Source organism: Atta cephalotes (assembly GCF_000143395.1).
Source record: "Atta cephalotes unplaced genomic scaffold scaffold00033, whole genome shotgun sequence".
In the NCBI taxonomy this organism is placed as follows: Eukaryota; Metazoa; Arthropoda; class Insecta; order Hymenoptera; family Formicidae; genus Atta; species Atta cephalotes.
The window spans coordinates 3,098,660-3,114,988 of record NW_012130097.1 but is presented as its reverse complement, the minus strand read 5'-3'; the positions used below and the strand labels follow the sequence as shown (position 1 = coordinate 3,114,988).

Below are 16,329 nucleotides of genomic sequence, written 5' to 3'. Positions count from 1 at the left end.
TCTCTACTACTGTCGTCGTCGTCGTCGTCTCTCTCTCTCTCTCTCTCTCTCTCTCTCTCTCTCTCTCTCTCTCTCTCTCTCTCTCTTCTCTCTTCTCTCCCTCTTTCTCTCTTTCTCTCTCCCTTTCGGTACTCCTTATTCTTCGCTGATTAGAAAAGTATTGTCGAGACAAAGGGCGATGTCACGAGAAGACGAATAGGCAGCACAGTAGCAGCCATGTTAGTCTTAGCACCTGTCTAACAAACTAGGGATGCTTTTCATTTAACACAAGTTGACATAACAAATGGATTTCCTATCTTTAGAGATGTTCGCATCGAATGCTCCAACATGCCCTTCCATAGTTCCTATTCACTCCAACGAGTTAATTGGAGTGAGTAAGACCTATGATAGGAGCACGTTGGAGTATTCGACGCGAACAAATCTTTTATTACTCATAGAATATAAAAAAAATAGGAGAAGCATATAATTAAAATTTAGAAAAAAGATTCTCATGTCCTCTCTCAGGTTTCTATTTTGAATTTTATGCTTGGGTCTTAAAATCTAAAATCCTAAAATACAACCAATAGGGCTGTCAGTCTTAATTAGTAATTACTAAAATCTATATTTCATTGGCCGAATTTTAGGACTTTAGGAATAAAGGTTGCAGCACGAACTTTTGCAAAACGCACAATGCATGAGCGAATCAATTAATCAGAATCTTTTCTTTACTCCCATTTCGTAGAAAAAAACAATTTCAATTGGTTGATTCCCTTATGTACTACATTATGCGTTATGCAAGAACTGTGTTGCGGTTATAAGGATTAAAGGTCATTCCACACATAGTCACATAACCATATGCATAAAGAAAATTACCCAAAATATGTCCAATTATGCCCTAAATCAGGCATTATACAGATATGCTCGTAGGAAAATCTCTCAAAAAGTTGGCCACCCTGCTCGCAAAAGAACTAGTAGAATTCAGAAATCTTCGAAAAAGAACAGATCTATTATCTACTTGCATTACGAGTGATCATGAGATACGAGAGAGCGGGGAAGACCAGTGGACGGAACAGTGAAGTGTGAAGAGTGTTAGAGAAAAGAAATCTCGAAAGCAATCTCGAAAATAAAAGGGAAGAGTTTCGCGCGTTCACTGTTCATTTTAAATTACTTCTTAACAGATTCGGTGGCATAATATCAGAGTCATCGATCAGATAATCGAGTCAGGCAAAAAGTGGCTAAAGGTGAATGCTGTCCGTGAGAGGCCGATGATGTCCACAATGGGTAAGGTGAGTATTATACGCGCGAATTAACCTTTATGTAAACAAACAAAATACAAATAGATAAATGTCGAGAGAGGAAAATAAGATAGAATCGGCCGTTTTGCGAATACTGTACTGGTGATCACGCATTATTTTACTGCAATATCTCCAATTGACGCACTGGTATATCTCGTTGGATAATTGCTCTTGAAATCCGCGATTGCGCGAAAATAAATTCCATTACATTTACTCGCCACGATTGTCAATTGAACGCGCATCTTACGGGCGATTTCTATTTCTGCTCAAAAAGAAAAAATAACACAATGAAGAAATTCTTTTCTTGATTAGCGAATATATTTGATAATGGAGTAAAAAAGTTCGCATATTTTCTTAAAATATATTTTCTAAAAATTAATATAATATCATGGCTTATTTCAAATTATAATTAAATTAACTTTAGATTAATAAATAAATAATTAACAAATGATTTGATGTTAATTATATTAAACTTCCTTCTAAATTTCCTTTTCGAAATTTCCGTTATTTATAAAAATTGCATGAATAAATTTATAAGAGAAAATTATTTGATATTATGAAAAGCGTTTCTCAAAAGTATTTTCCAAATATTCTTGGACATTAGGCTGAAAATTTTTTACATATTTTACATATTTTACATATATTTTGTGGTTAAAATTTACCAAAAAATACCCATTTAAAAAAATTTTTTTATGTGATAAGTTTCACAAATCACCTAATGAGTTATTCCTTGCATGCTTATCTAAAGTAGTAGAATATGTGCTAAATGGACCATCATTAGCATCACATAATATCAACAGATGTGATATAAACATGTTTTAATGAATGTGTATTTGGACACTCACAATTTATTTTTGTTCATATTTATCAATGATTATACTTTTTTTTTTACATTTTTTTCTAGTGTGTGAATGTAGTACACAACTTAGATTATTAAATTGAATATGAATGACAACTTTGATCATGTTAAATTTTCAAGATTGACTTGCGTAATTCAGCTTTGCTGAGTATTCATAGCTCTTATTTCGTTTTACAGCCGGTGCTTTATTCCTATTGGCGAAGTTCCTGCTCTTGGAGGGTAAGAATTGGTAAGTGAAAAATTATGTGATAAGTGAAAAATTATTTTATACATTACACACACACATAAAAACTTATTCCAAAATTTATCAATTGTATCAACTTCTGTCAACTTTGAGTATCTTTTATCCTTGATCAGTAAACAAGATAAACAAAGATAAAACAACAAAGATAAAATGATATTCTGGTTGACAGAGTTGAGTTTTGGAATCCAGGGATTCCAAATATAAAAACCAAAAAAAGATAAGGAATTAAAAACAATCAGGGAAAGTTGTGAAAACTGAGAATAGTCAGGTTTAATAATTATATAATAGTTATATAATTTATTATTGAAGATGCAAGTGTATCATCGACATTGAACTTTTTAGATAAGCTACTTAAATTTTGATGACCTTCATCCGAGTACATCAATAGAAATAGACATGCAACGATTTCAATATATTATCTACTATTTGGCTGATTCAGATTCAAGTAGATGTAACATATACAATATTATAGTAAGATTCCAACTAACACAGCAACGCCTGCTTTAAAAAGATGTATACTTTTATTATGTATACATTTTTAGCGCTTTTTTTAACGCTTTTTAGGCACTATGTGCTGCTTAGGATTTTAAGAATATTTCTACATGAATTAATCAGAGAGCCGAATTAACATCTTAAAACTGTCTTAAAACTGTAAACTTAAAATAGTAACTGACAATGAATACTGTCTATAGAGTTGTATTAGAATATTAAGATATTACTTAAGACTTGAAATAAGTCTTGAAATAAGAACCGGCTATAATGTCCTTTCATAGATAGAATTAGTTTTATTATTACTGAGAGAGTTTATTTTTTAAATACGTTTCTAATGTTTATAGATTTAAATATTTCTGACATTTATTAATAGCATTGAACCTAAAGGAGATACCATATGATATAAAGCCTGTTAATTTGGTGAAGAGTGGTGGAGAACAACATTCCAATGAATTCCGCGAGATTAATCCAATGGAGAAAGTCCCTGCGCTATATATTGACAATCATACTTTGATAGAGTCTGTGAGTAAATTCATGAATATTCTTGTAGTTGTTTTGATCTTTTTTTTAGAATAATAACAATCTTTATAATATAGTTGAATATCCTACAATATTTGGAAGAAACTAGACCAAATCGTTCATTGATGCCAGTAGATCCTATCAAAAGAGCTAGAGTGAGAGAGATTTGCGAAATAATTGCCAGTGGTATACAACCATTGCAAAATATTGGTCTTCTGACCCATGTTGGAGAAGAACGTAAAACGGAATGGGCGCAGAATTGGATTACTAGAGGATTTACAGGTATTACAATGATAATAAAAAAAATTAGAATAATTGTAATAATTGTAATATTGTATAGGATTGCAGATTTATGTGATAAAAGGCAAATATGAAGTTTTCTTCATATTTCACGAAAACTTTCAAATTTAAATAAATAAATTTTTAAACATTTACAAATGAAAAAATAAATAGTTACTTTATTTAATATACTGCTTTTAAATGCTAGTAATATGAAGGTCACAAATATTTGCAATTATAATTATTTATTGAATATCAAGTTTATCCAGCAAAATATCACGTAATTTTACAATCTCTGCATATATTAAAAACTACACGCCTTGTTAATGTATGAATATGTGCATAACTAATAATAATTTTAGCTGTGGAGAAGTTGTTATTGTCGAGCGCAGGCAAATATTGTGTCGGCGATGAAATTACATTAGCGGATTGTTGTTTAATACCACAGATATACAATGCACGAAAATTTCATGTTGATCTCAAACCCTTTTCTACAATTCTGAGAGTAGACCGTCATTTAGAACACCATCCGGCCTTCACTACGACTCACCCCAACAATCAGCCCGATTGTCCGCCCGAAGCGACTAAGTAGTAAGCGAGGCAGACCACCCTTTTCCCTTTCTAATTTTTTAGAAGGATAAAAAGAGGTGGTTCATCGTGTGATATCATAGTGATAAAAAATGAACATGAGTTTAATTGCATTTGTTCGCATTTCCAATGTGTTTGAATTAGAACAAAAAGTTTTGTTTCTATAACGTAACTAAAAATGTAATCTAGAAAAAAAATTGATATTTATTAATTAAATAATGTAGTCCAATCTTTTTCCATTATTATGAAAAACGACTGAATTGTTAATTACACGAATGGGTCCAATCATTGGAATAATGAATATACAAGAAGTTAATTTTTACTTATGTACTTATGTACTTTTAGCCGAGAAATTGCATTATCTTGATAAGAGTATTTTTATACAGATTGGTACAGATTCTTTTTATCATTTATGAACTGCATATTAACATTGAAATGGTTAGCGGTGTCATGAAAGCGAATATATCGGGCAAATATTGGTCTTGATTTGAATATCCTTTTATAATTATAAAATACACAATGTCACTTATTTTAGAACAATGATCCTTAAATCATTTCTGTAGTCGTGCAAGAGCAAAAAAAATATGTATGGCCTATTTTTTATTTTGTTACATTTTCTTATTTTTTATTTATTTTGTTATTTATTTTATTTATTTTGTTACGATTTTACATAATCAATCAAAATTTACCTTGACGCGATATTTTTACGCTATATTTTATAAAGATATATTGATCTATACTAAATATGTTATGTTAAAAATCAAAAGTTTAATTTATATATATATAATAATTTTTTGTATTTTATACTTGCTTATAGTATGTAAAGAAAAAAGAAAAGATGTCGCTATTAAATTTTAGTGAATATCCCGAAATCTTCGCTGGTATGTAGGCTAGTGACTCGTGTTAATGTGATAACGAAATAATGCAGACAAATTCAAAACTTGAAGCAATCGAATTCACAAGGGAATATATAATAAAGGAATGTGCTTTGCTCAATATCTCCTAAAATACCAACAAAAAGTACAAATCATGTATATTTTTTTGATATTCCAATTTTAGAGTATATTGGATTTCTTTGTTTTGTTTACATTTATATTTTGTTATTGTTTATAATTGTATCTTTATATTGAAGTATTTAATAACTCCAAAATTTGATCGACATTTTTTCATACTTTGAGTTAATTTATACATATAATGAAATATGTATTAACTTTGTAAATGTTTGTAAAACTGTTCAAATTATTTTTTACATTTAAATGAACGAGGATCAAATACATGTAGGCATTTCATTCTTAATCGCAGGTTAGACGATTAGATAAGAGTAAGAAAATTATGTTACATTATATATGTTTAATTAATATTTATATGTTACATAGAATATGTTTAATTAATATTTAAGCATTAATAAAAGAGTAATGTAATTTTTTTATAGATTGGTCAAATATATATATAATAAAATATTTTGAAATTAAAATTTATATATGATTTATTTAAATAATTTTTATATTCAAATTGTGGAAAACAATTTTTGCACCGGCCGGATTATCCGGCCAAACGGTCGAATTATAAAAAACCAGTTGGATAAGCCTATCGAATAGTTACCGGATATTTGTTGCATCTCTATTATTGATTCTATGTGTTTAATATTGGTGGATAGAATACTGACGGTGATTTAGATTTTGATTCTCGAGTATCGCTTTATTAGGATCTGTGTCGCAGTATATCACAGTGTAATAGATATTGTACGTAAAACTAATGTGAAATATATTGCTAATAATACTGATCATGTAAGGTTGTAAAAGTACTAAAAATATTGATGCATACTGTCAGTATTACTGATTCAATATTACTGTCAGTATTATTAATCGTGTAATGTTACTTTAAAGTAGTCTTTATTTGTATACTTTTCTTTCGCGGCGAGATTTTTGGAGTTCGATGATTATTCAATTTTTGTCCCTAATTATAAATAAGATTCCATTGATTCTCTGTAATTCCGTAGAGACTCTTTACTATGTATATATTTTCTTGCTGTCTCATTTCAAATTAACTGGTGTCATCAACACGCGTGATAACACACGAGAGATATAAAAGTTACACTTTAAGTAGAGAGTAGAGATGTGCGAATCAAAATTTTTTTTATACCGAATTGAATCAAATCGAATTAGAACATATCTTCTAACCTTCTATCTGCAATCAGGATTTTTTGATAAACAAAATTTCGGTCTCAAATCATAAATATTTAAATCTGAATCGAATCTTATCTGATTTGATTCGCATTTGAATTGTTCGCATAGTAGGAAGTAAAATAATTCTCTAGTAGGAAATAAAAAATATAAGAATAATGAGTAAAAGTTGGATGAAACCGATATGCGCGTATGCTAATACCAAGTCCGACGAGATAATATTACGTAGAAAGAGGTAATATGTAAAATTGAAATTTCCGTTATGATTGTGTTAAATAAAATAAATGGCGCGTGATGTTTTCATGAGAGGATGTGCATAAAATCGTAATGGCGATGAACGGGAGAATTCTATTGGGTACGAGAAAAAGTTGGTTGTGACTTTTTAGTAAAATTAAAGTGTTTTTCTTAGAGTATTGAAATCAATTTATTTAAACCAAATATGCTCCATTATTTTCTATAATATTTTGCCATTTTTGGGGAAGAGCCATAATTCCATCGCGATAGAACTTCTGTGGTTTCTGATCGAAAAACTGCTCTAAGTGATTTTCACAGGCCTCTTTTGAAGTTAGCTTTACACCATTAAGAGAGTTCTGCAGAGACCTAAACAAATGATAGTCTGAGGGTGCTATGTCAGGACTATACGGTGGATGCATTAAAACTTCCCAGCCAAGCTCTCGCAATTTTTGCCGAGTCATCAAAGATGTGTGTGGTCGAGCGTTGTCGTGATGGAAGACGACATCTCTCCTATTGATTAATTCTGGCCGCTTCCTTTCAATTGCTTGTTGTAATCTCTGCAGTTGTTCACAGTAGAGTTCGGAATTAATTGTTTGATTGGACGATAACAGCTCATAGTGAACGATTCCCTTCCAGTCCCACCACACACACAACATCATCTTCTTTCTCGTCAATCCAGGTTTTGCGATTGTTTGCGCCTTCTCTCCTTCCTTTATCCACGATCTTTTTCTAGTTGCATTGTCGTATCCAACTAGATTATAGATCGTGATCCATTTTTCATCACCAGTTATCATTCTCTTCAGAAATGGCTCAATTTCATTCCGTTTCAGTAGCGTATCACAAATGTTAATTCGGTCCATCATGTTCCTAACACTCAACTGAGGAACCCAAACATCGAGCTTCTTTTTGTATCCAGCTTTGTGTAAATGATTTAAAACTGTTTTGTGGTCGATGCCTAGTTCCCTGGCAATCTCCACAGTGCTCACATGCTTATCACGCTCGACTTTTACCGTGATTTCATCGGACTTTTCAGTGATTGGTCGACCGGAGCGAGGTTCATCTTTCACATCGAAATTTCCAGCACGAAAGCGAGCGAACCATTTCCGTGCTGCTGATTTTGATAGAGTATCTTCACCGTAAATAGCGCAAATTTTTTCACAAGCCTGTGCAGCATTCTTGCATTTATCGTAGTAATACTGCAAAATGTAGCGAATTTTTTCCTTGTTTATTTCCATTTTCAACATAAAATAACTTTTGATCCACTTCACCGATTTCAATCTTTTTCGGCTCAAAACAAAGATTAAAACGTCACTTTTTAAACGCACGTCTAGTGTTGCCGATGCGATTAGTAGTTGCCGACTGCTGAGAATTTAATGCCACCTAGCGGGAAAAACGCCACGAACTTTTTCCCACACCCAATATAAATCCAGTTTTACATTAGTTGCAAGCCGATCACAAGTTTGTTGCGATAGCCAATCTAAAGCTTGCATTTTGAAATCAACGCTTCATATTGGCTGCCGCAACAAACTTGCGATCGATTTGTAACTAATGTAGAACCGGCTTAATATAGTAACATTGAGCTTGTGAGACGCGTAGATATTTTGTAAGCAAGATAGAAAGAAAGAAAGAAAGATCACGCTATGTATATTCACATTGCTTATAGCGAAAAAATTTTTTGTGTCGATAGTGTATGTATAAGTACTTTCATAGTAGAGATGCAAACGAGAAAAAAAGATTAAAACGATAAGTAGTACACTCAATTACTCGAAATTGTACACTTAATTATTCGAATAAATTTTGCCTGAACTAGTTCTGTGGCGGACACGACAATTGAACATTCCATTTTTAGATTTGTCGCGTCGAATGCTCCAACATGCTCCTGTTCGACGCGTACAAATTTTTTATTACTCATAAAATATCAAAAAAAATAGGGAATGCACACAATTAAAATTTAGAAAAAAGACTATCATGTCTTCTCTCAGATTTCTTTTTGTAGATTTTTGGATTTTATGCTTGATTCTTAAACCTAAAATTAATTTTTAAATTCAACCAATAGGGTTGCCAATCTTAATTAGTCCTATCTAAAATCTATATTCTATTGGCTGAATTTTAAAATTTTAGGATTAAGACCGAAGAATAAATCAGGCATATTATATATGATTTGTTATCTGTTTCTGCAGAAGACTATTCTAGAACTCTCCTTCTCGCTTGAAACAATTATTAAACGTATATCTATCTCACATTAAATTCCAAAAATGCACACTAGTTCAGCCACAGAAAACAGACCTCTTGTCTGACATGCTCGTGTAAGAAAATCTCTCAAAAAGTTGGCAACCCTGTCCGCAACAGAACTAGTTCAGTAATTCAAAATTCTTCGAAAAAGAACATACCTATTGTCTACTTGCATCATAAGTGATCACGAGACATTAGAGCGGGGAGGACCGGTGGATGGAACAGCGGAGCGTGAAGAGTAGTGAAGAGAGTTAGAGAAAAGAAACGGCAATCTCGAAAATAAAAGGGAAAAATTTCGCGCGTTCATCGCGATTCTAAATTACTTCTGACAGATTCGGTGGCATAAATCAGAGTTATCGATCGGATAATCGAGTCGAGCGAAAAGTGGCGAAAGGTGAACGCTGTCCGCGAGAGGCCGATGATGTCCGCGATGGGTAAGGTGAGTATTTACGCGCGAATTAACCTTTATGTAGGCAGGCAAAATGCAAATAGACAAATGCCGAGAAAGGAAAATGAGATAGCATCAGAATCGGCCGTTCTGCAAATATTGTACTGGTGATCACGCATTATTTCACTGCAATATCTCGAAATGATCGCACCGGTAAATTTCGTTGGACAAATACCGGTGTATGTACAATTGCCCCTGAAATCCGCGATTGCGCGAAAATAAATCCTACTACTTACATTTATTCCTTACGATTGTCAAGTGAACGCGCATCTTACGGTCAGTTTCTATTTCCGTTCAAAAAGAAAGAATCACAGTAGCGAAATTCTTTCCTTAACTAACGAATATATTTGATAATGTAAATATAACATGCTGATAGCATGCATGATAGAATAGAGTAGAGAATATACAACTCATATACATGCGTACAGAATTATTTTCTTCAAAATTTCAGCCTGCAAGCGAATGAAATTTGTAAAAAGTATATCATACTAAAAATACAAAAATTCAAAAGTTAAACGTTTTTATATTATTTGCAGAATTGCAAACTTAATACTTATGTATTTCACATTTCTTCTTATCATCAATATTCATGATGAACCTTCTAAACTTCTTTTTTGAGATTTTCGTTATTTATAAAAATTGCATGAATAAATTTATAAGAGAAAATTATTTGATTTTGACGAAAAGCGTTTCTCAAAAGTATCCTTTTTCAAATATTCTTGGACATTAGACTGAAAATTTTTTATATATACTTTGTGGTTAAAATTTACCAAAAAATATCCATTTAAAAAAATTTTTTTATGTGATAAGTTCCACAAATCACCTAATCAGTTAGCATGCTTATCTAAAGTAGTAGAATATGTGCTAAATGGACCATCATTAGCATCACATAATATCAACAGATGTAATGAATGCGCATTTCAACAGTTTATTTTTGTTTATATCTATCAGTGATTATACTTTTTTTTACATTTTTTTCTAGAGTGTGAATGTAGTTTTACAACTTTGATTATGTTAAATTTTCAAGGTTGACTTACGTAATTGAGCTTTGCAGATTATTCATGGCTCTCTTATTTCGTTTTACAGCCGGTGCTTTATTCCTATTGGCGAAGTTCCTGCTCCTGGAGGGTAAGAATTGGTGAGTGAGAATTTATGTGATTTTATATATTACAAACACATAAAAAAACTTGTCAATTGTTTCAACTTCTGAGTATCTTTTATCCTTGTTCAATATTTGGTAAACAAAGATAAAATGAAAAAAGTATGTCTACATACACAAACCAGAAGAATACATGGTTATCGATTACAACATTTATTTCATATTGAGCGAGATTGATTATTAATTAATACTGCGATCGAGAGCAAATTATAATTTTTATATATCATATCTATGTAATATTTCCACTGTTATTTTTGTTTACATTGATAATAATCCAACAACGATCGAAATGTTTGGTTTTGGTTTGTTTATTATCAGCAAATTAAAGTTTATATTTTAACTAAATGACATGTTTATTTATTAATGGTTTCAAATTTTAATTTATAATGATTAATCTTAGGCTCATAGTCCTTTCTCTTTCTGTTTTTTTAAATTTATTGAGCCTTATTACTATTATAGTTTAAAGATAAAATGATACTGGTTGACAGAGTTGAGTTTTGGACCCAAGAAAAAGAAATACATAAAAATCTGGTTTGTAGCCTCTTCTTGTTATTTATTGTTTATATTTTTTTAAATAATATCTATATCTAACTGAATATCTATATTTATAATCAATATTTATTTTCTCTTAGTCTCATTATTCAGAGATATGATAGTGTCTCGGCGCTAAGAGAACGCGCAGCATTTATAGCGCGAATAACTATGTACTGGATCATGCATCAGTCATCATCAGTTATGTTAAAAGAAATGTGATTATTTTTTTTTTTAATTTAGAAATTAGACATTTCTCACAATGTAAAGTTTACTTTTTATTTTAATTTCTAATCTAATACGATACTTAATTAACACTTTAATTAAACTTTGTTATAATTAAGATACATATTTTATTAAATATATTTTTTATTTCTCAAACTGTAAAATTAAAATAGTCAAAATGATTTTATTAAAATTTATATTCATTTCATTTAATAATTTTTCTTTAATTTTTTTACTTTATAATAATATATTACTGCATTCTTTTTTCGAATCAATATTTTTTTTTTGTTCGTTTGAATTTGCATCTAAGATTTCATTTTATGCTGCTAAGCTTCTAAATATATATTATTTTTAGTAATATAGCTTTCTTATAATCCCTGTTTCTAAATATTAAAATTACTTATTTATTGCATATTTGATATTAGTCATGCCACTGTTATCTAAAAAACCTGGAAAAGTCAGGGAATTTTTAAATTTATTTTCTGTAATATCGGCAACACGCTGCTATTCTTGATTGCCCCTTATAAACCATTTTTATTCGATTCAATACACTATATACAAAATAGTATATTTTGATTTCAACTTTTATCAGGATTGTCAAAATTGAAAATGAGAAAATCGTCAAGAAAATTGAAAACGGCAAGGAGAATCGAAAAAAGAATTCCAGGGGAATTTGCAAAATTTTCTGGAAAATAAAAAAATTCTTAGCTTTAAAGAAGTTTATTATTACATCTACGCATTTTCGAATTTCTGACTTAATAATAAAAAATATAACATTAAACATTTCCATTGCTATGTTACATTGATCTTTGAACAAAACATTTAACGGTTTCCAAAATCAGAACACAACATTTTTAAATATTATTGAAAGTCAGGAAAAATCATGAAATTTTGTCACAAAAAAGTTATGGAATTTTAGAATAAAGAATTTGTGACAATCTTGTTTATAGATTTGTACTTATAAAAAATAAAAGTTATGTCTTATTTTATTTTTCCATTTAAATTTTAAAAGATGTATTTCGAATGAATTTATTGTTATGGTAAAGTTTTCTTGATTTAATATTTTTATGCAAGATATTTTATATAACAAAGAATTGTAATCAGGATATAATCTTAATTTATGGATGAAATTTATAAGCTGGTATTCGTGATAGTTAGTTCTTTTATTTTAAATCATCTCAAATGTAATCTTAGTATGTTATAAATTAATTATATTTTATAGAATGATATTCATATATTTTGAATCATCTTACGTACAGTTTTAAGATTTTAGCTAGCACAGCAACGCCTGCAAAGCTCTAAAAAGACGCTTGTATACATTTTTTTTTAGCGTTTTTTTAACGCTTTGTAGGCACTATATGTTTCTTAGGATTTTAAGAATATTTCTACATGAATCAATTAGAGAGCCATATTAACATCTTAACGATCTTAAAATAATAACTGACAATGAATACTGCCCACAGAGTTATATTTGCTGTTATATATTAAGATATTACTTTAGATTTGAAATAAATTTCTTGAATAAGAAATTATGAATTAATTATGAACCGGTTATAATATTATATCATTTCATAGATGGAATTAGTTTTATTGTTACTGTGGGGGGAGAGTTTATTTTTTACATACGTTTCTAATGTTTATAGATTTAAGTTTCTGATATTCATTAATAGCATTGAACCTAAAGGAGATACCATATGATATAAAGCCTGTTAGTTTGGTGAAGAGTGGTGGAGAACAACATTCCAATGAATTCCGCGAGATTAATCCAATGGAGCAAGTCCCTGCGCTACATATTGACAATCATACTTTGATAGAGTCTGTGAGTAAATTCGGTCATGAATATTCTTGTAATTGTCCTGACCTTTTTTTTTAGAATAATAATAAACAATCTTTTTAATATAGTTGAATATCCTACAATATTTGGAAGAAACTAGGCCAAATCGTCCATTGATGCCGGCGGATCCTGTCAAAAGAGCTAGAGTGAGAGAGATTTGTGAAGTAATTGCCAGTGGTATACAACCATTGCAAAATCTTGTTGTTCTAATCTATGTCGGAGAAGAACGTAAGAAGGAATGGGCGCAGCATTGGATTACTAGAGGATTTACAGGTATTACAATAATAATAAAAAATTAGAATAATTTTAATAATTTTAATAATAATATTGTGTAGGATTGCAAATTTATGTGATAAAAGGCAAATATGAAGTTTTTTCACGAAACTTTCAAATTTAAATAAATAAATTTTTAATAAACATTTACAAATGCAAAAAATAAATAGTTACTTTGTATTGCCTTTAACGCTGGTAATATGAAGGTCACAAATATTTGTAATTATAATTATTTATTGAATATCAAGTTTATCGAGGAAAATACGTAATCACGTAATTCCACAATCTCTGCATATATTAAAAAGGAAACTACACGCCTTGTTAATATATGAATATGTGCATAATTAAGTACTAATAATAATTTTAGCTGTGGAGAAGTTGTTATCGTCGAGCGCAGGCAAATATTGTGTCGGTGACGAGATTACATTAGCGGATTGTTGCTTGGTACCACAGATATTCAACGCACGAAGATTTCACGTTGATCTCAGACCCTTCCCTACGATTCTGAGGGTAGACCGTCATTTAGAACACCATCCGGCCTTCACTGCGGCTCATCCCAACAATCAGCCTGATTGTCCGCCCGAAGCGACCAAGTAGCAAGCGAGGCAGACCACCCTTTTCCTCTTCTAATTTTTTAGGGGTGAAAAGAGGTGGTCCATCTTGTGGTATCATAGTGATAAAAGGTGAACATGAGTTAATTGCATTTAATTAATTGCATTTGTTCGCATTTCCAATGTGTTTGAATTGCAAAAAGTTTTGTTTCTATAACGTAAAATTGTAATCTAGAAGGAAATTGATATTTATTAATTAAATAATGTAGTCCAACCTCCTGCCATTATCATGAAAAAACGATTGAATGTATTATTAATTATACGAATGGGTCCAATCATTGGAATAATGAATATACAAGAAATTAATTTTTACTTATATACTTTTAGCTGAGAAATTGCATTATCTTGATAATAGTTATACTCAGATTGGTACAGATTCACCTTTTATCATTTATGAACTGCATATTAGCATTGAAATGGTTAGCGGCGTCACGAAAGCGAATATATCGGGCAAATATATTGATTTTGATTTGAATATCTTATTATAATATACAATGCCGCTTATTTTAGAACAAAGATCCTTAAGCCATTTCTGTAGTCGTGCAAGAGCAAAGGAAAATATGTATTGGCCTATTTTTTATTTTGTTACATTTTCTACGATTTTACATGATCAAAATTTATCTTCTCGCGGTATTTTTACACTATATTTTATAAAGATATATTGATCTACTAAATATGTTCTGTTAAAATCAAAAGTTTAATTTTTATATATATATATATATATATTATAATTTTTTATATTTTATACTTGCTTATAGTATGTAAAGAAAAAAGAAAAGATGCTGATGAAGAAATGTCGCTATTAAATTTTAGTGAATATCCCGAAATCTTCGCTGGTATGTAGGATAGTGACTCGTGTTTATGTGATAACGAAGTACATGCAGGCAAATTCAAAACTTGAAGCGATCGAATTCACAGGGGAATATTGTATAATAAAGGAATGTGCTCTGCTCAATATCTCCCAGAATACCAACAAAAAGTACAAATCATGTATATTTTTTTGATATTCCAATTTTAGAGTATATTCGATTTCTTCGTTTTGTTTACACTTATATTCTATTATTGTTTGTAGTTACATCTTTGTATTGAAGTATTTAATATCTCCGAAATTTGATCGACATTTTTTCATACTTTGAGTTAATTTATACAATGTAATAAAATATGTATTAACTTTGTGCTGTTCAAATTATTTTTTACAAATGAGCGAGGATCAAATACATGTATTTCGTTCTTAATCTCATCTAATTGACAGGTCTAACTTGTGTCAAAAAATTTTGATTATTTTGAAGATTTTATGGAGGTCTAAAAATATAGTTCGCGCGCTGATTACAATCGCATACAGTTTTGAATGCTAAGAATTGTACGATAGATCACCGCAATGCATTATGTCTAACTTGATATAGAATCATAAAAGATTGAAGCAATAATTTTTTTATGAGTGTGCATTTTATGGCATACCTTTTTTTTCACCTTTTTTTAATTTATACTGTTAAGGGGATCCTAAAGTCGTCTGTTTTACTGATATAACGTGATTTTTGTAAAATGATACAGATTTGGAAATCTTTTTTCAGAATTGAAGTATTGCATTAATGATCTAGCGAGGAATTTATACCGAGAATAACAATTTTTGAAATTAAAATCGCCTTACAATTAGTTCTAATATGACATCTAAAACTATCGTGACAACATTTGCTTGATATACAAACTCTATAATTTGTACTTACGGAATTGGAGGCTACAAACTAATATATTACAGGAAGAAACAAAGTCGAATTCTTGGAATTAGGAGTCTGGCACTTACATAATAAAACGTAAGTAGTAAGCGAATTGGTCAATTACGATAGAGACCATAAATCTATAAACGTAAACAGTAGCAAATTCTACATGTTGATTTTCTTACTGTTTTTGTTTTACTGCTTACGTTTTCTTATGTATTTTGACCTTAGACTTAATTCTGTATGATATGTTCTACGAAAAATTATGTATATGTGTTCGTGAGATATTGATGTAAATCTTATTCTAATTGTATGCCTAAGCATAGTTGTAAGTGAGTGTAAAAATTCAGCAATCACAGCCGAATATTCGACCATGATTGGTCAATTCTCACAACTATAACTACACTTACAACTACATTTACGCAATTGTATGGAATAGACTTAGTAAGTAATGATATGTTGATGACACGTATACATAAGTCTTATTGAATCGATAAAACAGCGATCCCGTCGGAGTTTGGGATACTAAGTTAGTGAATTTTATAATGATAAAATGCAATTCACACACATACAATTTATACATATGACTCTATATATATATATATATATATATATATATATATATATAT

General features: G+C 30.3%; 2 protein-coding genes across 2 annotated transcripts; both read left to right on the top strand.

The window, feature by feature from the left end:
• Positions 1 to 1,244: 1,244 nt before the first annotated feature.
• LOC105621396 (probable maleylacetoacetate isomerase 2) lies at positions 1,245 to 4,259 on the top strand. Its single transcript, XM_012202864.1, has 5 exons — positions 1,245 to 1,265; positions 2,311 to 2,362; positions 3,243 to 3,391; positions 3,466 to 3,670; positions 4,030 to 4,259. Exons 1-5 carry the CDS (start codon positions 1,245 to 1,247, stop codon positions 4,257 to 4,259), a joined length of 657 nt encoding a protein of 218 aa, XP_012058254.1.
• Positions 4,260 to 9,322: 5,063 nt separating this feature from the next.
• Positions 9,323 to 13,971, top strand: LOC105621395 (probable maleylacetoacetate isomerase 2). Its single transcript, XM_012202863.1, has 5 exons — positions 9,323 to 9,343; positions 10,439 to 10,490; positions 12,938 to 13,086; positions 13,170 to 13,374; positions 13,742 to 13,971. The coding sequence occupies exons 1-5, from the start codon at positions 9,323 to 9,325 to the stop codon at positions 13,969 to 13,971; spliced, it is 657 nt and encodes a 218-aa protein (XP_012058253.1).
• Positions 13,972 to 16,329: the final 2,358 nt, after the last annotated feature.